This window comes from Macaca nemestrina, chromosome 11 (assembly GCF_043159975.1).
Source record: "Macaca nemestrina isolate mMacNem1 chromosome 11, mMacNem.hap1, whole genome shotgun sequence".
In the NCBI taxonomy this organism is placed as follows: domain Eukaryota; kingdom Metazoa; phylum Chordata; class Mammalia; order Primates; family Cercopithecidae; genus Macaca; species Macaca nemestrina.
The window spans coordinates 98860924-98885105 of NC_092135.1; the positions used below are offsets into that span (position 1 = coordinate 98860924).

The 24182-nt window shown below is 41.2% G+C and overlaps 2 protein-coding genes across 7 annotated transcripts in view; one reads left to right on the plus strand and one right to left on the minus strand.

Annotated features, from left to right (window-relative positions):
- Positions 1 to 15093, minus strand: part of LOC105468115 (origin recognition complex subunit 2) — a 60326-nt gene extending 45233 nt beyond the window's left edge. For 2 of the 5 annotated variants that reach the window (XM_011718121.2, XM_011718126.3), the window contains exons 1-4: positions 14957 to 15093; positions 10753 to 10801; positions 9365 to 9468; positions 8721 to 8864 (exon numbers count right to left, since the gene is read on the minus strand). In XM_011718121.2, coding sequence (XP_011716423.2) covers positions 8721 to 8864; positions 9365 to 9458 — 238 coding nt within the window. In that variant the 5' untranslated portion in view covers positions 9459 to 9468; positions 10753 to 10801; positions 14957 to 15093. Of the gene's footprint in view, positions 1 to 8720; positions 8865 to 9364; positions 9469 to 10752; positions 10802 to 13763; positions 13833 to 14517; positions 14650 to 14684; positions 14821 to 14956 lie in introns of those variants that run through there. The other 3 variants (XM_011718122.3, XM_011718125.2, XM_011718124.2) reach the window with 3 other exon arrangements.
- The window catches only part of LOC105468113 (NGG1 interacting factor 3 like 1), a 96393-nt gene that overhangs the window by 67593 nt on the left and 4618 nt on the right, over positions 1 to 24182 (plus strand). The window contains exon 9 of one of the 2 annotated variants that reach the window (XM_071073170.1): positions 12273 to 21702. The gene's annotated coding sequence lies outside the window, so the exon portion shown is untranslated. Of the gene's footprint in view, positions 1 to 12272; positions 22376 to 24182 lie in introns of those variants that run through there. The other variant, XM_071073169.1, reaches the window with a different exon arrangement.

The window sequence follows — 24182 nt, forward strand, 5'->3', positions numbered from 1 at the left end:
TGATTGGAATAGTTTCAGAAGGAATGGTACCAGCTCCTCTTTGTACCTCTGGTAGAATTCGGCTGTGAATCTGTCTGGTCCTGGACTTTTTTTGGTTGGTAGGCTCTTAATTATTGCCTCAATTTCAGGGCCTGCTATTGGTCTATTCAGGGATTCAACTTCTTCCTGGTTTAGTCTTGGAAGAGTGTATGTGTCCAGGAATGTATCCATTTCTTCTAGGTTTTCTAGTTTATTTGCGTAGAGGTGTTTATAGTATTCTCTGATGGTAGTTTATATTTCTGTGGGGTCAGTGGTGATATCCCCTTTATCATTTTTTATTGCATCTATTTGATTCTTTTCTATTTTCTTCTGTATTAGTCTTGCTAGCAGTCTATCAATTTTGTTGATCTTTTCAAAAAACCAGCTCCTGGATTCACCAATTTTTTGAAGGGTTCTTTGTGTCTCTATCTCCTCCAGTTCTGCTCTGATCTTAGTTATTTCTTGCCTTCTGATAGCTTTTGAATGTGTTTTCTCCTGCTTCTCTAGTTCTTTTAATTGTGATGTTAGGGTGTCAATTTTAGATCTTTCCTGCTTTCTCTTGTGGGCATTTAGTGCTATAAATTTCCCTCTACACACTGCTTTAAATCTGTCCCAGAGATTCTGGTATGTTGTCTTTGTTCTCATTGGTTTCAAAGAACATCTTTATTTCTGCCTTCATTTCGTTAGGTACCCAGTAGTCATTCAGGAGCAGGTTGTTCAGTTTCCATGTAGTTGAGTGGTTTTGACTGAGTTTCTTAATCCTGAGTTCTAGTTTGATTGCACTGTGGTCTGAGAGACAGTTTGTTATAATTTGTGTTCTTGTACATTTGCTGAGGAGTGCTTTACTTCCAACTATGTGGTCAATTTTGGAATAAGTGCGATGTGGTTCTGAGAAGAATGTATATTCTGTTGATTTGGGGTGGAGAGTTCTGTAGATGTCTATTAGGTCCGCTTGGTGCAGAGCTGAGTTCAATTCCTGGATATCCTTGTTAACTTTCTGTCTTGTTGATCTGTCTAATGTTGACAGTGGAGTGTTAAAGTCTCCCATTATTATTGTATGGGAGTCTAAGTCTCTTTGTACGTCTCTAAAGACTTGCTTTATGAATCTGGGTGCTTCTGTAATGGCTGCATATATATTTAGGTTAGCTCTTCTTGTTGAATTGACCCCTTTACCATTATGTAATGGCCTTCCTTGTCTCTTTTGATCTTTGTTGGTTTAAAATCTGTTTTATCAGAGACTAGGATTGCAACCCCTGCCTTTTTTCATTTTCCATTTGCTTGGTAGATCTTCCTCCATCCCTTTATTTTGAGCCTATGTATGTCTCTGCACATGAGATGGGGTCTCTGAATACAGCACACTGATGCATCTTGACTCTTTATCCAATTTGCCAGTCTTTGTCTTTTAATTGAAGCATTTAGCCCATTTACATTTAAGGTTAATATTGTTATCTGTAAACTCTGTCCTGTCATTACGATGACAAATGACATTATTTGTCATTATTACAAAATAACCTGTTAGCTGGTTATTTTGTTCATTAGTTGATGCAGTTTCTTCCTAGCATCGATGGTCTTTACATTTTGGCATGTTTTTGCAGTGGCTGGTACTGGTTGTTCCTTTCCGTGTTTAGCGCTTCCTTCAGGAGCTCTTGGAGGGCAGGCCTGGTGGTAACAAAAATCTCTCAGCATTTGCTTATCTGTAAAGGATTTTATTTCGCCTTCACTTATGAAACTTAGTTTGGCTGGATATGAATTTCTGGGTTGAAAATTCTTTAAGGATGTTGAATAGTGGCCCCCACTCTCTTCTGGCTTGTAGAGTTTCTGCCAAGAGATCTGCTGTTAGTCTGATGGGCTTCCCTTTACGGGTAACCCGAGCTTTCTCTCTGGCTGCCTTTAACATTTTTCCTTCATTTCAACTTTGGTGAATCTGACAATTATGTGTCTTGGAGTTGCTCTTCTCGAGGAGTATTTTTGTGGCGTTCTCTGTATTTCCTGAATTTGAATGTTGGCCTGACTTGCTAGGTTGGGGAAGTTCTCCTGGATAATATCCTGCAGAATGTTTTCCAAGTTGGTTCCATTCTCCCTGTCACTTTCAGAAACACCAATCAGACATATATTTGGTCTTTTCACATAGTCCCATATTTCTTGGAGGGTTTGTTCGTTTTTTACTCTTTTTTCTCTAAACTTCTCTTCTTGCTTCATTTCATTCATTTGATCTTCAATCACTGATACCCTTTCTTCCAGTTGATCAAATTGGTTACTGAAGCTTGTGCATTTGTCATGTAGTTCTCATGCCATGGTTTTCAGCTCTATCAGGTCATTTAAGGACTTCTCTACATTGGTTATTCTAGTTAGCTATTCGTCTAATCTTTTTTCAAGGTTTTTAGCTTCTTTGCGATGGGTTCAAACTTCCTCCTTTAGCTCGGAGAAGTTTGATTGTCTGAAGCCTTCTTCTCTCAACTCGTTAAAGTCATTCTCCATCCAGCTTTGTTCCAGCTTTGTTCTATTGCTGGCAAAGAGCTGCATTCCTTTGGAGGGGGAGAGGCGCTCTGATTTTTTGAATTTTCAGCTTTTCTGCTCTGTTTTTTCCCCATCTTTGTGGTTTTATCTACCCTTGGTCTTTGATGATGGTGACATACAGATGGGGTTTTGGTGTGGATGTCCTTTCTGTTTGTTAGTTTTCCTTCTAACAGTCAGGACCCTCAGCTGGAGGGTTGGAGTTTGCTGGAGTTCCACTCCAGATCCTGTTTGCCTTGGTATCCGCAGTGGAGGCTGCAGAAGAGTGAATATTGCTGAACAGCAAATGTTGCTGCCTGGTCGTTCCTCTGGAAGCTTCATCTCAGAGGGGTACCTGGCTGTGTGAGGTGTGAGGTGTCAGTCTGCCCCTAGTAGGGGGTGCCTCCCAGTTAGGCTATTCAGGGGTCAGGGACCCACTTGAGCAGGCAGTCTGTCTGTTCTCAGATCTCAAACTCCATGCTAGGAGAACTACTACTCTCTTCAAAGCTGACAGACAGGGACATTTAAATCTGCAGAGGTTTCTGCTGCCTGTTGTTTGGCTATGCCTTGTCCCCAGAGGTGGAGTCTACAGAGGCAGAAAGGTCTCTTTGAGCTGCAGTGGGCTCCACGCAGTCTGAACTTCCCAGCTGCTCTGTTTACCTACTCAAGCCTCAGCAATGGCGGGCGTCCCTCCCCCAGCCTTGCTGCTGCCTTGCAGTTAGATCTCAGACTCCTGCGCTAGCAATGAGGGAGGCTCCATGGGTGTGCGACCCTTGGAGCCAGGTGTGGGATATAATCTCCCGGTGTGTTGTTTGCTAAAACCCTTGGTAAAGTTCAGTATTAGGGTGGGAGTAACCCGATTTTCCAGGTGTTGTGTCACAGTTTCACTTGGCTAGGAAAGAGAATTTCCTTCCCCCTTGCACTTCCTGGGCGATGCCTCACCCGGCTTCAGTTCTTGCTTGGTGGACTGCACCCACTGTCCTGCACCGACTGTTCGACACGCCCCAGTGAGATGAACCCAGTACCTCAATTGGAAATGCAGAAATCACCTGTCTTCTGTGTCGCTCATGCTGGGAGCTGGAGGCTGGAGCTGTTACTATTCGGCCATCTTGGAAGCACCCTTCTTATTATTTTTGAGACAGAGTCTCACTCACTCTGTCGCCCAGGCTGGAGTACAATGGCACGATCTAGGCTCACTGCAAGCTCCACCTCCTAGATTCATGCCATTCTCCTGCCTCAGCCTCCTGAGTAGCTGGGACCACAGGCGCCCACCACCATACCCAGCTAATTTTTTTTTTGTATTTTTAGTAGAGACAGGGTTTCACCATGTTAGCCAGGATGGTCTCAATCTCCTAACCTCATGATCTGCCCACCTCGTCCTCCCAAAGTGCTGGGATTACAGGCATGAGCCACCACGCCTGGCCTATATAATTTATTTTTGTCTCTATGTCAAATATAGACAAAATATAAATTTGAAAAAGTTATTAACTAAAACGACTGGTTTTAAGGTACGAATGAGAAACTGTAAAAGATTTAAGAGAAAATTTGAGAAACATGAAAGCCTACTACACTCAGATAGCATTAAAAGTATCATTAAGTTATCAGTTTATTGGAGGAAAATGAAACTGGAAAATTCCAGTTGATGCATTATGGATATGCTATCTTAAAAATTAAAAAAAAAAAAAAAAAAAAGCAGGCTGGGCGTAATGGCTCACGCCTGCAATCTCAGCACATTGGATAGGCCAAGGCTGGCAGATCACTTGAGCCCAGGAGTTTGAGACCAGCCTGGTCAACATGGTGAGACCCCACCTCTACAAAATATACAAAAACTAGCCAGGCATGGTGGTGCGCACCTGTAGTTGCAGCTACTCAGGAGGCTTAGGTGGGAGGATCACCTAAGCCCAGGGAGACTAAAGTTGTAGTGAGCCTTGATTGTGCCACTGCACTCCAGCCTAGGTGACACAGTGAGACCCTGTCTCAAAAAAAAAAAAAAAAGGCAATACTGTTCAACCAGGCGATCTCCAGCAAACTTACATTCAAAGACTCAAGTCTGACATCAAAATCAATCACTACTGCATTAGTTACACTAATAAAAAGTTAGAAACAATCCAAAAGTATAATATAGAAAACCCTATATTGTTTATATATTAGAATGCAATACTACTAGCTATTACAGTTCTTTTTGTCTGAAGACTTCTCTCTGAGAATTTCACAATATGTTAAATTTAAAAGAAAATAAAATCATCGCTTCATATCCATTAAAAAGGCTACTTTTTTTTTTTTTTTTTTTTAAAGGAAATAGGTGTTGGTAAGAATGTGGAGAAATTGAAACCCCTGTACACTGTAGGTTGATATGTAAAATGGTGCAGCTACTGTGCAAAAAGTATGGTGGTTCCTTAAAAAATTAAAAATAGAATTAGTACATGATCCAGCATTTCCACTTACGGGTATATACCCAAAAGAATTGAATGCAGGGTCCCAAAGAGGTATTTGTACACCCATGTTCACAGCTAGCATTATTCGCAATACCCAAAAGGTGGAAGCAACCCAACTGACCATCTACAGATGAATACATTTCACTTTTGTACAATGAGAAAAATTTGGGAGATTGGTTACAAACAGTGCGAATGTACCTAATGCCACTGAACCATACACTTAAAAATGGTTCAGATGCTAAACTTTTTTGTGTGTGTATGAGATAAATTCTTGCTGTCACCCATGCTAGAGTGCAATGGTGTGACTGTGGCTCACGGCAGCCTCACCTTCCTGGACTCAAGTCATCCTCCCACTTCAGTCTTCTGAGCAGCTAGGACTACAGGCGCATGCCACCACACACAGCTAATTTTTGTATTTTTTTGTAGAGACGGGATTTGGGATTTCTTTTTTTTTGTTTTGAGACAGATTTTCACTCTTTTTGCCCAGGCTGGAGTGTAATGGCGTCATCTTGGCTCATTGCAACCTCCGCCTCCCGGGTTCAAGGGATTCTCCTGCCTCAGCCTCCCAAGTAAATGAGACTACAGGTGCCCACCACCACGCCCAGCTAATTTTTTGTATTTTTAGTAAAGATAGGGTTTCGCCATGTTGGCCAGGCTGGTTTTGAACTCCTGTCCTCAGGCGATCCAACCTCCTTGGCCTCCCAAAGTGCTGGGATTACAGGCGTGAGCCACTGCGCCTGGCCAAAACCAAGTCTTTAGGAAGATGTAACTATGATTAAATAGTGTAATCTGTATAAACTTTAGGAGGATATTTGGCAATATATTTCAAAACTCTTATTGTGGAAGAATGTCTAATGACAGAGTAATGTATATATGATACATTATTAATTGCAAAAAGCCTATTTATAAATAAACATAATGGTGCAAGCTTATGTGTGCCCATGCATGTATGAACAGACAGAAGATACACACTGAAATGTTAACGGTTCCATGTTCTGTAAAGCAGGCATTCTTGACAGGTACAATACTTCTCCCAATTGGGTAAAACTGGATCTTGGTATGGGGGGAGTGTGGAAAAAAGACTTTGACATTATTAATATAATAATCTGCGGCCCTCCAAAGGGTCACAGTAGATAAACAGATATACAGCATATATATAGTACTGAAATTTTACGGGTGGGAAAAAGTGATTAGGAGAAAATGTCTAAAAAGGCTAATTAAGGGACAATAATTTTAAAAAGGTTGAAAAACACAGGGCATGATGCCAAAAAATAAGGCAAAGCTCCCCAATCAGTGTGAGGAATGAATGAATGAATAAATAAGCAAATAAATAAATAAATAAAAGGTATGGATTTCATATGTGCTGAGTACTGATTCTCTCAGGCCTTTGAGGATGCCAGTCAAGGCCAGTAGCAGGGGTAGGACCCTTGGGTATTTGTCCTTGGTCTGTAGCATCCTCCTCCATTTATTCCATTGTGCCTCCAAATATCATTTGCTGTGAGTGCTGTTATGTGAGAAAGGTTCGTAAGCACTGAATTTCTACAACAAACATACCGCTTTTTAAAGAAATGATTTTTATGATAAAAGTTTCATTTTTGGAATACTGTTTCAATCTCTTCTTAGGCCTGGCATAATAGGGAGTCAAGAACACCAAGTTTTATTTAGAATATCCTCAAAAAATGTCAACTGTCTAGCTGTGGATAGTTGATAGGAGACCCTACCCAGCCCACTAAATCTATTGAGGAGCAGTGGTCATTTTTTGTGTAACTCTATACAGGGAGTATATGATTCTACCCCCATAGTTAATGAACTAAGTAATAGGCACAGATAACTCAAATGTGATTCATCTGTGGATATTCCAATTATATGTTATTTCTATGTCGAGATTTTAAAAATGAATTGAGCTAAATCGACTCTTGAGAATCTAGAATGAGAGAACTGAAAAACCAAATTATTTAACACTGGGAACTTGATGTACATTTATAAGTATGCGAGAATAAAGCACATGTACATGAAGAAAGTAAGTGGCATAGAGAAATCAGAACAGATGCACAGAAATGACACAGGGAGACCCGGAGACTCATGAAAGCACAGTTCCTCAGTTTTTAACACTGTCCCAGTTCCAACTCTCCTAGTGCCCAGCAATATTGATTTCTTTCCTTGTCATTATTTTTTTAAGCTAGGTTGTGGGGATCTGTGTTCCTTGTACCCAGGAAAAACCTAACTAAAATATAATTCAAGCCTAAAAAATGTTTTATGTTAAGAATAATCTTGCAGGAATCTGGCTTCGATATAAAAATTAAAGCCACACACACAATACCAGCATCCCTGGGTTAGAACACTACTTCTTGAAATGTTCCTCCTAGTTCTGTAAAGATCAAGGTAAAAATAAAGTAACTTGCTTTAGAAAGTTATTTTAAATAAGTTAGAAACATATTTTTTTGTTTTGTTTTGACCTAGGGTCTTGATTTGTCACCCAAGCTGAGTATAGTGGTGCAGTCACAGCTCACTGTAGCCTCAACCTCCTGGGCTCAAGAAATCCTGTGCCTTAGCCTCCCAAGTAACTGGGACTATAGATACACACCACCATGCTCAGATAATTTGTTTTTTTTTTTTTGAGACAGGGTCTCACTTGCCCACACTGGAGTGCAGTGGTATGATCACGGCTCACTGCTGCCTCAACCTCCCAGGCTCAAGTGATCCGCCTACCTCAGCCTCCCTGGTAGCTGGGACCACAGGTGTGTGCCACCACGCCAGGCTAGTCTCAAACCCCTGTACTCAAGCGATCAGTCTGCTTTGGCCTCCCAATTGTGCTGAGATTACAGGCATAAGCCACCACACATCCAGCTTCCAGCTAATTAAAAACATTTTTTTTTTTTTTTTTTTTAGAAATGGGATCTTACTATGTTGCCCAGGATGGTTACAAACTCCTGGGGCCCAAGCAGTCCTCCTGCCACAGTCTCCCAATGTGCTGGGAGTACAGGCGTGAGCCACCAAGCCGGGCCATAAATAAATAAATATCTTAAAAATAGTACTAGCTACTCAGGTGGCTAAGTTGGGAGATCTCTTGAACCCAGAAGTTGGAGGCTACAGTGAGCTGTTTTTGCCATGGCATCGCGACAGAGACCCTATCTCTAAAATAAATAAATAAATAAATATCCTGAAAATCACTTTAGGAGTACTATGCAGCCATAAAAAGGAATGAGATCATATCCTTTGCAGGGACATGGATGAAGCTAGAAGCCATCATCCTCAGCAAACTAACACAGGAACATAAAACCAAACACTGCATGTTCTCACTCATAAGTGGGAGTTGAAAAATGAGAACACATGGACACAGGAGGGGAACAACACACGCCACGGCCTGTGAGTGGGTGGAGGGAGGGAGAGCATCAGGACAGACAGCTAATGCATGTAAGGCTGAAAACTTAGATGACGGGTTGAAAGGTGCAGCAAACCACCATGGCACATGTATACCTATGTAACAAACCTGCACATTCTGCACATGTATCCTGGCAAAATTCAAAAAATAAAGTAAAAAGAAAATAACTTTAGAAAGGTTGGTCTATAGATTCCTTCTTACTGAAAACTATGTGCAGGACTGGTTGTTAAAAAAAAAAAGAACTGTGGAGAAATTGAGGCAAATGCTTTTTAAATGAGAAACACGATAATATAGAACACCACTGTTTAACCTACCAGACTACTTTTGTGTATCCTATAAAGCAATTTTGCTACTAGCAGAAACATGAGTGCATATTTCACCCCCTCAAATACCTTGAACATCTCTTCCCATAATTTCCACATAGTTCTGATCTTTTAAGACCTCCTGGTCATCTTCCTCCAAATCATATTCTGGCTTCTTTATTATTTTTTTGGGGTTGACCAAAAGCTGAGCTCGCTCCTTCTTTAATTTAGCTCCTATAAGAACATCCAAAGAATTAGAGCCTGACAGGTATAAATTCTTTCTAAACATTACATTTAAATAAGTAAAGAAATTATAATATTTATATTGTCATTACTTAAAAGCTGGGAAAAAAGTTTTTTCTTTGATTAAAACTGACCACTTCTTCCACAGTTTATATAGTTAAAAAACAAAAAACAAAAACATAAAAACCCCCACAATCTCGAAAGTGTGTATTTTTAGGGTTCAAAATAAGCACATATTTTAAATTACAATGGGTAGTTATCAATGACTACCACTACTGAGCATTTCATTTTAGATTAGGCTTTATTGAACATTTTCAAATAAAGTTTGAAAGAATTAAACTAAAAATTAAAGCAGTTTTTATTTAGTTTTACTAACCAGATCAATCCTTTGTGCTATATTTTCAAGATAAAATGTTAAAAGTTTTAAAAGTGAAATAATCCTTAAACATTATATAATAAGCATCTCTTCAAATTGTACAATCACTTAGTACCTCCTTCTCTATCAAGAATGTGATTAAGAACATCATCATCTCCCACAAAATGAACCTCCAGCATCTTGTCTTCCTTTAATTCTGGTTTACTCATTGTTGCCAACCTAAACAAAAACAGTAAGTTACTCAAAAGTGATGAAGAATTCATATCAACCACCAAATTAAACATTCACATAATGAATACATGTCTTTATCTAGTATTTTTAAAGTCTTTTTAAGTATAAAAAATATATTATGCATTACTATATTACTATATATTCGACTGTAGGTAACTCAATTCTTTATCTAAAAAATTGGGGAGGGAAAGAGATGTCTGAGATTTGAGAAGAGCTAAATCCTATCAAGGTAGCTAAAATACACTCAGAAAAAAATAAAATATACTCAGAAAAACAATTCAAGTTTTAATGAATGCTCCAACCAATCTAGATAAGCACATTAACAGAAATGGGGTGGTTAATACATGAGTGTTTAGAAAAGTGATAGCCAAACAAAGAATAACGGTTTGGTGGATTATATTATCTGTTCACTAGAAAGCTATAGTCAATTGTGGGGAGACTGTTAAACTTCATTTATGTCCTAAACCTGGATAAAAAACCCTCAAGCACCTCCCTTTACTTTTATGGAATGCTTACCAAATAACTTTACAAATATGAATATGGCTTTCTAGGTATCTTGGTAACTAAATAGTAAACACAAATCTTTCAAACACTTAACACTCAGTTCCTCACTGAACAAACCTCCAGAGTTTGGCAAGCAAAAGTTTGATCAACTGTGACTAGTCTGACAAACTGTACTTTCAGAACTTATTATGCTACTGGCCTGAAAATAACTAATGATGATTTTAACTGTTGCCAGCTAATCAGTTTACCCAAAAAATGTAAACTAAGATTCAGTGTTCTTGGTATCTTAGTGATTTATTTTCTCTTTTCTCTTTCTTACAATCTTGTTTTCACCTTTTCTTTTGGCAGGAGAAACTATTGACTGTGTCTCTCTTTCCTCCCTCCCTCCCTTCCTTTTGTTTTTTTTTTTTTTTGAGACAGAGTCTCACTGTGTTGCCTTAGTCTCAACCACCTGGGCTCAAGCAATCCTCCTATCTCAACCTCTGAAGTAGCTGCGATTATAGGCACATGCCACCATGCTAGGCAGGTTTTCCTCTTTTTGTAGAGACAGAGTCTCACTATGTTGCCCAGGCTGGTTTTGAGCTCTTGGAATTAAGCAATCTTCCCACCTCACCCTCCCAAACTGCTGGGATTACAGGCATGGGCCACCACAACCAGCCATTTATCTCTTCTGAGTTCATTATCTGCAGGAAGAGAACTAATTCAATGTTACCAAGTTTTATTTTGACAAGCAACATGCTTAAATGACTTGTTTCACTTTTCATTTACCTTTTAAGGTACTACACATTCTGCAGCTGCAAAATTCAGATAGAGTCACCTGTAATTGGAAAAAGAACTCAGTCAGGGTCAGCTAACAGAAAAATGAAAGCAATGGGGCAAAAACAAGTTCCACAAGTTTTGACAAGCATGATAAATAGATAACATGTAGACCTTACAAAGCTAAAGCTGTTGTAATGGTATAGTAAAGGACAAAAAGACCATTACCAATTTGGCCAGGAAGTCCTAGATACTGAGAACATCTGGATGGAGTGGGAAGATAGGAGGACAAAATTTGAGTACTTACAATGTGCTAGACATAGTTTTGAGTACTCCATATGTATTCTCATTTAATCTGCACAACTCTATGAGGTTCATACTTTGTGTACAAAGATAATAAATACTGGGCTGGGTGCAGTGGCTCATGCCTATAATCTCAGTGCTTTGGGAGGCTGAGGCAGGGGGATCCCTTGAGGCCAGGAGCTGAAGACAAGCCTGGTAACACAGTAAGGCCCTGCCTCTATCAAAAAAAAAAACAAAAAAAACAAAAAAACAATTAGCTGGGAGTGGTGGCATGTGCCTATAGTCTACTTGGAGGCTGAAGTGGGAGGATTCCTTGAGCCCCAGAGTTCGAGATTACATTGAGCTACGATCACATTGCTGCACTCGAGCTTGGACGACAGAGTAAGACCCTGTCTCTAATTTTTTTTTCTTTTTTTTTGAGACAGGGTTTGGGCTCTGCCACCTAGAGCAGTGGTACGCTCTTGGCTCACCACAACTCCGACCTGGGCTCAGGTGATCTGTCCACCTCAGCCTCCCATATAGCTGGGCCTACCGGCTTGTGCCACCACACCCCCGGCTAACTTCTGTGTTTTTTGTAGAAATGAGGTTTCACCATGTTGCCTAGGCTTGTCTCAAACCCCTGGGCTCAAGCGATCTACCTACCTCTACCTCCCAAAGTGCTGGGATGATAGGAGTGAGCCACCACACCAGGTCAAAAAAATTTGTTTAAACAAAAAATAAAAAATTATGGACTTAGCTATGATATGAAGGAAAAATTTTAGAAATAAAAATAAAAAATAAAGATAATAAATACTTCATCTATAACTTATGACCACTGCTTGTAAAACATGTCCTCTTGGGCCTTCTTTCTAGTCATGATACTGCTTCCTATTATGGGGAATCTGGGTATATTAGAGAAAAAGTTTAATCCATTTACATATTTGTATAAAATAAAGAAACAGGTTTTTTGAGGGCACTGTTTGTGAGGCACTGTATTAGGCACATTTATGTACACCAGCTCATTAAATCCTCAGATTCTCTCACATAGGTATTTTACATCTCTCTCTTTATATGTATAATGTCCCCAATTTACAAATGAGTAGACTGAGGCTAACTCATTAAATATTAATAACTCATTAAATTATTAATGCCAATACACACAATTATAAAGTCTATTAGGGTTGAAATCCAGGTCTGACTCATCCTAACTTCTTCTTTTTTTTTCCTTCTTTTTTTTTTTTTTAAGACAGAGTCTTGCTGTGTCCCAGGCTGGAGTGCAGAGGCTCAATCTCAGCTCACTGCAACCTCCGCCTCCCGGGTTCAAGAGATTCTCCTGCCTCAGCCTCCCGAGTATCTGGGACTACAGGTGTACACCACCACACCCAGCTAATTTTTGCACTTTTAGTAGAGATGGGGTTTCACCATGTTGGCCAGGATGGTCTCGATCTCTTGACCTCATGATCGGCCCGCCTTGGCCTCCCAAAGTGTTGGGATTACAGGTGTAAGCCACTGTACCTGGCAGATTACTAACTTCCTGACCACTCTATTACACCACATACCTCTCCTGCCATCAAATAAAAATGTTATCCTAAATGCTTGTTTTTTTTTGTTGTTCTGGGTTGTTTTTGTGGGGGTTTTTTTGTTTGTTTTTTGAAACAGGGTCATTCATCTCTGTCACCCAGGCTGGAGTGCAGTGGTGTGATCTCAGCTCACTGCAACACCTCACCTCAGCCTCCTGAGTAGGTGGGACTACAGGTGTGCAATGCCAAGCCTCGCTAATTTTTGTATTTTTTTGTAGAGACGGGGTTTCCCCATGTTGCCCAGGGTGGCCTGAGCTCAAGCGATCTGCCCACCTCAGCCTCCCCAAGTGCTGGGACTGCAGGTGTGAACTACTGTGCTGAATGCTAAATGCTTGTTTTGACCTCTGAAAACCATTCATAATAGGTCTAGTTATTTCTCTACATGTCAGTTAGGGTTAGGGTATTCTATAGCCCGTAACTATAGAATGTCCAAAGAATTCTATAGTTTCTCTAACTTTCCAGTTCATTGGGTGAAACATTACTAGTTCTATCAAGCATACTTCAAAGAGCATGGGCAGAGTCAGCATAATCTACATTATTTTACTTAATTATATGCTGCCATGTACTACAAAGGATTTGAAGCAATGACACGGATCAAATGTGATAAAACAAATTATAAATTATAAATGCTAATAGGGAGTCTACACCAGAAAAAATATAAAAGAAAGCAGAAAATAAAATCACAAAACGAATTTTTGGCTCTGAGCTTCCTGGAAATCAAAGGAAAAAGCAAGTAAAGGTCTGTTACATAATTCTTATTGGCCAAAGTTTAGTTGTTCTTGGGGATGGGGGGGACGAGATTTTCTAGGAAAATTTAAAAACAAATATTCTAGGCAACTGAGTATTGTCCTAGGCAATTTCCCTATGGTATTCTATATAAGAATTGCCTGGACAGAGGCATCCTCAGTCTTGTTTGTAGCCAAATGCATTTATACAAACATTTCCTTTTCTAATTTTGGAGCATCTTACTAAATAGTACAAAATCACCAAATTAAAGAAAATGTCTACAAAGACCTCATGAGAAACGTTTCCTTCTTTCCTTTCCAACAGTTCCTGAAAAACAAACACACAAACAAACAAACAAAAAACCTAACAATCACACAATAAAATGCAATATTTAGTGACCATTATGACCCTTCAAGGCACTGCCTTGGTGCTTACCTGTCAACCCCTTTCAAGGAGTTAACTTCAAAGCAATTCAGCAGCACCAAGTGTTAGCAACACACTCTCCTTTGAAAGCAAATGAAAGATTTGCTGTAATTTTTAAAAACATAATCCTTTGAAAAAGGTTGGAGAGATTAGTGGTTAAGCACCAATTTTAATATCAGAGAAACGTGAGTTCCAGTCTCCACTCCATACTTTATAACTGTGTGACTTTGTCCAAAGTCCTGACGATTAAATGAAATCATGTGCCTGATGTATAAAAGAGCATCACTGAATGCTCCCAATTATCGGTAATTTTTTCTTTAACCTTTTTCTTTTTTAGCTCCTTACTGCAGTACACACTGAGATATTTTTACTTTAAACTTCAACTTCACCATGCAGATCTCTTGTACATCTCTAACTCATTCAACATCTAACAGAAAAACTGCTCAATAAGTGATGATGACCGTTTAACGTGCAGTGCCCTTATATAACGGTGTAGGACCGTGCTATTTTTCTTCAGATTACAATTTAACTGGGGGAAAGTGTAACGATTCTATTAGGATTTCAATTGTAAAATGAAAAGTAACGTCTCAACATCTTTTTGATTAAAAAGCTCTACCAAAAGGGCCTGGCTTATCAACATTTTACAGCCAAGCGTGGCTCCAAGGTGACCGATCAGTTAGCAGGACACATGGGTGCCTCCAGGCTGGGATGACATCAAAGGTTCTAGCTACAGTGGTTCTGGGATGCGATCTCTTCCTCTTCATACCTCACAGGGCAGTTTACCACTTTCGTTACAGATCTTCACAGTTCTTTTCCAACCAGAGGGCTTCGTAAGCTGGGAATCAGGTATGTTAATATTAGGCGTCCCTTTCACCAAAGGCTTTTAACTGCTGGGCAGACTAACGAAAGGTCCTCCCAGAGCGAGCCTCTCACCTCAAGTATTAAAGGACTTTGGCTTGCGCCTCCAACCTCTGGCCAGTTGGCTGCGCTCCACCAGCAAAGGGTTCTCGAGCCCCCGGGCAGCCTGCGGGGGGCAGCGAGGCGCAGAGACCATGCCCCGAGTGCCGAGGGAAAGCCCTGAGATGCGCGACGTGGGACGCTGGGGGCCAAGCTCCGACGCGGGGCTGTGTGCACCTGGACGCGCCCCACAAGCCGCGAGCTAAGCAGAAAAGGGAGGCAGGCTGCTCCGACACCCCACTACTCACCGCTAGGTTTCCGCCTGGCGCCGATCCGGCCGCCTCACGCCGGCCGAACGACACCCCGCTGAATCGCCGCCGCAGGGAAAGCACCTTCGGCACCAACGGGAGAAGCCAATTTCTAGTAATTCACGCCCGACGACGGCGGAGGTAAGGAGCCCTGCAGGCCAGCTGGGGGATGGGAAACCTGCGTGCGGCACACCGAATCTCCCGCCCTGTTCAGGGGGCGGTGCCCGGGGAAGCCAATAGGAAGAGGAGTCGGCCAAGAGCGACGGCTGTGCCGGCCAGTCGGCGCCGGCCACTCGGCCCCGCCCATCAGGAAACCTGAGGAAAACGGATCCTTAGGCCCTGAGTTGTGGGCCTTATCTTTCCTTTCCTCTTTCCGTTTCCGGGGAAGGGAGAAGGAAGTGTTGTGTGGATGCGAGGAAGTTTGCGGAATAGCTGGCTGAGTGGTGGCTGTGTACTTGGGGTCGGGCGCAGTGGCTCACGCCTCTAATCCCAGCACTTTGGGAGGTCGAGGCGGGCGAATCACCTGAAGTCAGGAGCTCGAGACCAGTCCGACTGACATGGAGAAACCCCGTCTCTAGTGAAAATACAAAATTAGCCGGGCGAGGTGGCGGGCGCCTGTAATCCCAGCTACTCGGGAGGCTGAGGCAGGAGAATCGCTTGAACCCGGGAGGCAGAGGTTGCAGTGAGCCGAGATCGCGCCATTGCACTCCAGCCTGGGCAACAAGAGCGAAACTCCGTCTCAAAAAAAAAAAAAAAAAAAAAAAAGTGTTCGTTGGTTTCGCCAGGTACCTTTTGAAGAAAAAGGTAATGGAAATTGATTCGTGTTTCTTTTTTAAATATTTTCTTCATTTGGCGTGAAAGGTAGGATATTGTACATCTCTAGGGTTTGGAGTAGGGAAAAGAGACGTTAGGAGAAGCACTGAATTATGGAGATGGGATCGGACGGCTAGTGGGATGAAGAGGCTGGGGAAATAGAATGAATAGACAGAGTAAATGATTGACTTCAACTATCCAAAATATAAAAAAGACAAGACAGAGAAAATGAGGAAGAAAAGGAATGAACCTGGATGGGATCCATACAGTATTAAGAACAGGGTACTATTTCATTTGGATTCACTGACTCAAAACAAAACAAAACTACAGAGTACTCTGCGAATCAGAAGATAAGGATTCAGTATATAGCGAGACACCTACAATCTCTGCATTCACTATAGTTACCTAGCACTTGAAGATATTGAACGGACAATATTGAGAAAAATGCTATTATATGGGAAGTGCATTGGAGCACATGGTAGGAGTATCTAATTAAAAGTCCAGAAGGAGTCAGGAACAATTTTCTTGGAGGAAGGGATGTTTAAACTGAAACCTGAGTGTTGAATAGATTTAAAACAGGTCAAGAGGGGTGACATTTTCCAGGTAGAAGGTCCAAATCCGTGTAACAGCTGTGTAAAATGCCAAGCGTTGGGTCTGTTATTATGAAGGGCTTAGTTGGCCGTTAGGGCACTGGTCAGATTTGTATTGAAAGATCTTTGGATAAAGGAGGTAGGATTGGGAGGGAAGATATAGAGTCACGAGATTTGGAAGCTGTTTAGGAAATCCAGTTGAGAAAGAAATGATCGTAGCCTTGATACCTCATTATTCTATTTTGGCTAGGTGGAGTTAAGAAAACAGGAGAGAAAGGCAATTTTTTGTGCATTGTAAATAAAAAGAATTTGGGGAGTGACTAGAGACAGAAGATAAAGAGAACATAGCTTAACAGTTAACAACGATGTGCTTGAAGAGTGTTTAGAAATGTGAAGATGACTACCTAGCCCAGCATACACACCTGTAATCCCAGCTACTTGTGAGGCTGAGAAAAGGAAGATTGTTTGCATCCCAGAATTCCAGGATGCAGCGAGCAGTGATCTTACCTGTGACTAGCCACTGCACTCCAGCCTGGGCAACACATTGAGACCCCATTTCTCAAAAAAGAAAAATTTGAAAAAAAAGATGAAGATCTAGGAATGTTGAATAGATATGTTCTACTTATGTGTCTTTTATATATATATAATTTTTTTTTTTTTTTTTTTGAGATGCGGTCTCCCTCTGCCTGCCCAGGCTGGAGTGCAGTGGCTACATCACAGTTCACTGCAGCCTGGACTATCTATTCTCAACCAGACCTCCCACCTCAGCTTCCTGAGTAGCTGTGACTACAGGCGCACGCCACCATGTCCGGCTAACTTTTGTATTTTTTGTAGAGAGGGGGTTTCACCATATTGCCCTGGTTGGTCTCCAACTCCAGAGCTCAAGTGATCCACCCTCCTGGGCTTCCCAAAGTTTTGGTATTACAGGAGTAAGCCACTGCACCTGGCTGTTTTTTAATATTTCTCTGATGTCAGTAAACTCCCCTTCATTCCTCTTCTTTCCACATCTTGAAAAAAGGCTTCTACAGACCACAGAGGCCTTGGTGTGAGTGGTGGGTTTGGATGTAGTTTTTATGGCATATGTGTGGAAAATAGAGGGAAGGAGCTGAGTTTTGCATTTAGATTGATACTAAGATAAAAACAAAGAGCCATACCTTCAGAATGGAGACACAGGATTTAGGAGCAGCAGGAAGTTGAAGTCAGAGGGGACCATAAAATGGCAACTCACCATGTATTCATGGAAATTTTGCGTAGGGCAGTAGACTGTTCCAAAGGGGGAAATAGAAGCTCAATATTGTAAGGGGTAGAGGCACAAGCAGTTAATTGGGTAATAGTTTGAAATTTAGGGACTGGCTTTAAAAAATCTCTAATCTATGAAACAGGGTGAATTGAAGACCTTTTAAATACCACTAAAATAACAATCAGAATTTTTTATTGAAGTATAAACATAAAATTAACAAACTAGAAAAACAGGTTAACGTAAGCTGGTTAGCTGGAATCCAGGCCTGCAGAGGGGGAAGCCAGTAATAAGCCTATTCCTGTCACAGAACTCCAGGTGGTAGTCTCAACAGCATGGGTCTGGTTCAGTGGCTCATGCCTGTAATCCCAGCACTTTAGGAGGCCAAGGCAGGTGGATCACTTGAGGTCAGGAGTGCAAGACCAACCTGACCAACATAGTGAAACTCCGTTTCTACTAAAAGTAGAAAATTAGCCAGGTGTGGTGGTGCATGCCTGTAACCTCAGTTACTTGGGAGGCTGAGGCAGGAGAATCGCTTGAACCCGGGAGGCAGAGGTTGCAGTGAGCCGAGATCGTGCCATTGCACTCCAGCCTGGGCAACTAGAGCGAAACTCTGTCTCAAAAAAAAAAAAAAAAAAAAAAAAGCATGAAGCTGAGACTGGAGGATTGGTTGGGGGAAAAAAAAAAGGAGTATGAAGCTGAGACTGGAAGATCGGTTGGAAGTCTTGAAACAGTTAGATGCTAGATCTCCTGTCATACTTTGTGGAGGACCAGGAGATTACAAGGTGAACCGAGAGGATCTAGACTCTACCACTAGGCACAACTGAGAGTAGAAATGAGGTCATACTGAAATGGGGAGGACAAGCTTAGGACCTTGTTTTACTTGGCTCCCAGAACGCTGGCAATGAGTCATATATCCCCTGAGCATTAAATTTAAAGACTTTTTCAGGCAAGCTAATCAGAAAAGACAGGAGGCCCCAACTGAAAAAGCCAGTTTATCAATATAGATCTACACTGACACCTACCAGCTGATAAGCCCTGTCCCTGCACGCTGAGCTTCTGATCAATTTTAGCGTTACCAAACTTTGGGATAAAGTCTCAGCTCTGAAAAAGAAAAAAATAAAGTAGGAGCAAACATTCTATGTAGAACCCAGAAGAAAATTTACTCAAAATTGTAATAAACTCTTGACGTTTTATATCTATTAAAAAAGGAATGTAAAAAGGAATGTGAGTCATCAAATTTAGATTCTTTAAGGAGAAAATAATTCTTAAAGTTTTAATTTTTAAATAGACTGCAGAATCAAGATGGTATCAGCTTATATTTTTTCTTCACCAGTGATCTCATCTGTCAGCACACTGAAGAAAATCAGAATCTTTATATTCTTCTTCAAGATGACTGAGTTAAAAAATGAAATCTTTTTTTAAGTTCATTTTTATGTTCAAACAAGGTTTTTTACCCAAACCATATTTTACTTGATCAAATTCAAGAATATGATCTCAGTTCATATCTTCCAAATGGAAATATAACCTAAATAGCTGTATAGGTATCAGGGAGAGATCTAGATTAAGCAACCAGAACCAAGTAGGTCTTATGAACAAGTTAAGATACATTTATATTGGTCCCTAAGTTTGGGAAACTCAGTTAACTTTTGTCTTTGCCAGTATTGTGAAAAGCATTATATTGATGCTATTGCTCCTTGAAAAAATCCATTTTCTCCCTGGGTCTTTAAATAGTTTACTTAATAAAATTTTTGAGCCCCTAACTCTACCAGGGGCATAATGCCCACGTATGGCCCTTACCCTTAAGGAATTTAGATTTTAGTTCAGTAGAAAGAATCAGGTAATTTCGACACAAAAGGGTGTAGGCTGGGCCCAGTGGCTGACACCTGTAGTCCCAACACCTTGGGAGGCTGAGGTGAGAGGATCATTGGAGCCCAGGAGTTCAAGGTCACTCTGAGCACATAGGGAGACCCCATCTGTACCAAAAAAAAAAAAAAAATTCAAAAAGGTGTACTGAGAACTACAAGGACAATGGCCATTTAGCTTAATCTAGGGGTTGGGTTGGGGGATAGCAGAGGAACAGCCAATCCAATTTCAAAAGACAAGTAGACTTAAGCAAAAGAGAAAGTACTAGAGAAGACATTTCAGTAAGAGTACAAACTGGGTGTGGTAGTACAAAGGACAAAGGGTGTGATTGTACAAATGAATGTGGTAGTACAAAGGACTTTGTTGTTACTTAAGAATGATAGGAGATGGGGTAGAAGTAGGCCACAGGGCCTTGTATGCAGGCTAAATAACATGGAATTTATCCCCTATATTGGAACCACTGGATAATTTTAACCAGGGTACTGATAAGCATTTAATATCCATCACTAAGAAGGATAAATTTACAGGCAAGGAGTCTAGTTAGGAGGCTATTGAAGCAGTCGATATGAAGAGGATATGAGTTTGTGCTTTAGTAGTAAAGGTGGGAAGGATTAATTTGGAAGAAAAAAGGGGGCAGTCAGCAGGATTTGGGGACTGGATAATAGAGGTGAGGGAGAGAGGAGATATAATTCTCAGGTTTCTGGCTTGGTTGCCTGGGTTAGTTCATTGGTGTGATGTGAGAGATAGATTACTGATAGAGGAAAAAGGTAGATGAGTTTAGTTTGAGGCATCTTAACTTTGAAGTGCCCAAGAGATATCCAGCTATCCAGCAGCCAGTTGGATTTAAAAGTCGAACATTCAAGAGGTCTAGGCCTAGAGATACAGATCTAGGGTCATCCCTATATAGATTTAAGCCAAGTGGTGAAAATGAGAACTGCAGGGACTGTGAGAAAAATAAGAAATGTGAGATATCTCTCATCTGAGACAGGCAGCAAGGGGATAAGGATAGTTGCAGACATAGTTCAGAACTTTGAAGTGGTAGTGGGAAATAGGAAATAAAGAACATTCATTCTAGCATCATGGCCTCCATTTCATAGAAAAAGAGTTGAGGCTGCTGAGAAAGTGATACTTTATGTGCCGAAGCTGTGGAATAGAAACTAAAGGGAATGAGAAAGGGGACGGGCCAAGAAGTGCAAGGGGCCAATGAAGATGTATTAACACCTACAGTGTTCAGTGGCCTGAGTTAGGGAATAGAGAAGGCAGACTAAAGCATTGATAGGGATGGATATATTCTTTGGGGTGGAGGTATATTTATGTAATGGGTTAATAATACTTCTTTCTTATATTGTCAGTTACTATACTAGGTATTTCTCTAGGAAAATTTTATTATTGAGTCAGGTTCTGGACAGAAGAGAGAAAGCTTACCTATGCCAAAGATTGGTATAGCATTAAAGAGAATTTTCAATCCTGATTGCACATTGAGAATTAGCTGGGGATCTTTGAAAACTATGTGATGCCAGATCCTACTCCCTGAGAGTCTGCGTGGGGCCAGGTCATCAGAATTGTTTTAAAAAATTACCCAGATGATTTTATTTATTTTTTTCGAGACAGACTTTCACTCTGCTGCCCAGGCTGGAGTGCAGTGGTGCGATCTCGGCTCACTGCAGCCTCCACCTCCTGGGTTCAAGTGATTCTCTTGTCTCAGCCTCCAGAGTAGCTGGGACTATAGGCGCCCACCACCACACCCAGCTAATTCTTTTGTATTTTTAGTAGAGATGGGGTTTCACCATGTTGACCAGGCTGGTCTCAAACTCTTCACCTCAGGTGATCACCTACCTCGGCCTCCCAAACTGCAGGGATTACAGGCTTGAGACACCGCGCCCAGTCGGCCAGATGATTTTAATGTGAAGCCAGGACTGAGAACCAGTGAGCTAGAGAGAATTAAAAATTGGCAATAAAAATTTTTGTGAGATATGCAGTGGCCTAGATCCTGTATGTTAAACACACACTTGATAAAGGTTCAATAGATCTAATATGTCAGTGACACATGCCTCAGCAAATAACTTCTACCCTGAAATTTTTTTATATGTCAATTTGATTTCAGTCATGCTCAGGAAAAGTGATTATATCTGAGTATCTAGGAATAAAAGAGAATATGGCAGCCAAAACCTCCAAGATATTTTTTTTTGTACCAGGGATGGTGAAGCAGTCAGTGAGGACACATGAGATGACATCATCAAGTAAGTAGTGAAAGATTTGACACGGTAATCCTTAAAAATGTACACAGATGGGCCGGGCGCAGTGGCTCACGCCTGTAATCCCAGCACTTTGGGAGGCCGAGAGGGGTGGATCACGAAGTCAGGAGATTGAGACCATCCTGGCTAACACGGTGAAACCCCGTCTCTACTAAAAATACAAAAAATTAGCCAGGTGTGGTGGTGGGTGCCTGTAGTCCCAGCTACTGGGGAGGCTGAGGCAGGAGAATGGCATGAACCCGGGAGGCAGAGCTTGCAGTGAGCCGAGATTGCACCACTGCACTCCAGCCTGGGCAACAGAGCAAGACTCTGTCTCAAAAAAAAAAAAAAAAAAGTACACAGATGGCTGGGTGTGGTGGCTCACACCTGTAATCACAGCACTTTGGGAGGCCGAGGTGGGTGTGAATCACCTAAGGTCAGGAGTTTGAGATCAACCTAGTCAACATAGTGAAACCCCGTCTCTACTAAAAATATAAAAATTAGCTGGGCATGGTGGTGGGCGCCTGTAATCCCAACTACTTGGGAGGTGGAGGCAGGAGCATTGCTTGAACCCAGGAGGCAGAGGTTGCAGTGAGCCAAGACCACACCATTGCACTGCAGCCTGGGCAATAAGAGTGAAATTCCGTATCAAAAAAAAAAAAAAAAAAAAGTACACAGAGTAATTACAATAATGGGCAATTAGTTTTTGAAAACAATTCTGAGTTGGTCAGGCGCGGTGGCTCACGCCTGTAATCCCAGCACTTTAGGAGGCTGAGGCGGGCGGATCATGAGGTCAGGAGATCGAGACCATCCTGGCTAACACGGTGAAACCCCATCTCTACTAAAAAACGGAAAAAAAAAATTAGCCGGGCGTGGTGGTGGGCACCTGTAGTCCCAGCTACTTGGGAGGCTGAGGCAGGAGAATGGCGTGAACCCGGAAGGCGGAGCTTGCAGTGAGCCAAGATCGCGCCACTGCACTCCAGCCTGGGTAAGAGAGCGAGGCTCCGTCTCAAAAAAAAAACACAAAAAACAATTCTGAGTTTTACAGTGTGTATAAAGTCAATATAACGTTTGTAAATAAAGGAAATATATATAGATTTCTTAACATTCTGTAATTTTACTTGGCGGAAGTGAAGAAAGCCTATGTTTGGGGAGTATGTTTGGGGAATTCCCTACTGAATATTGGAGAGAATAAAATAAAAAGCTTATTGAATATAAGAGGATAAGAATGTTTTGTTTTGAGACTATTATTAGCATTGTTTCAGTTTTTTTTTTTTTTTGAGAGAGGGTCTCACTCTGTCACCCAGGCTGGAGTGCAATGGTGCGATCTTGGCTCACTGCAACCTCCGCCTCCCAGGTTCGAGCGATTCTCGTGCCTCAGCATAGGTAGGATCACAAGGGTGCAATACCACACCCAGCTAATTTTAGTAGAGACAGGGTTTCGCCATGTTGGCCATGCTGGTCTCAAACTCCTGACTTCAGATGATCTGCCCGCCTTGGCCTCCCAAAGTGCTGGGATTACAGACATGAACCACTGCGCCCAGCCTATTATCACAGATTATATCTATCGCATTTGGATTATCACCCAGGGCCAGATAAAGACCTTTACGTATCCTAAACACAAAAGACTATTCTTCTCCCCTCTCTCATGTACTTAAAAATTTAACATTAAATCATAACATAGTCATCAGCCTAACAAAGTTCTGTTTTCCTCCCATGCTACCTGGCAGTTTTTTTGTGTGGATGGGAAGGGTCATAGAAAAAACTTAAAAATAAAAAACTTAAAAACATATATTTTTAAGTTTTATATTTTGGCAGTCTCTTCTGCTTTATTATGCTGTAAAATAGCTTTTCTCAACTGAGCTTCCTTACGTGAACCACAAAAAGACTATTTTCTCATTTTCCCTCAGGATAGTACACAAGAACCATTGTATATACATAGGAAAGAAGTTAACTTATAACTATGGATACTTAGGATGTTAGGGCTTCTTTCATGGATTTAGTTTGCCTATTAGCAATCTAGCTCTGTTGAGCTCCAACCCCTCCCTTTCTTCCCATCCCTCACAGAGGGACTGGCTTTCTGGGGTAGGTGTTTTGGCAAGTGTACTAATAGTTGAGAACAATCAATGCAATTAAGCAGTATATCACGATGTTTAAGTTCACAAGTACATTTGCCTGAGTGTCTATGTTCAGTGTTAGCTCTTCCACTTACTAGCTCTGTGACTTTGGACAGCTGTACTTTACTTTTCTCATAAAAGAAGAATAGTACTTATCTAATGCTGTTGTATTGAGTATTAAATGAATTACTGCATTTTCTTTAAAGTGTTTAGAATAGTGCCTGGCACATCCTGAGCACCCAATAATGTTAGTTATTGTTTAATTCACATGGGAAGAATCTTTGTACCATAAAACACTATGACTTACCTGGACAAGAGTTGTATGTGTAGGGATAGTGTGTGTGTGTGTGTGTGCGCGCGCGTATATAA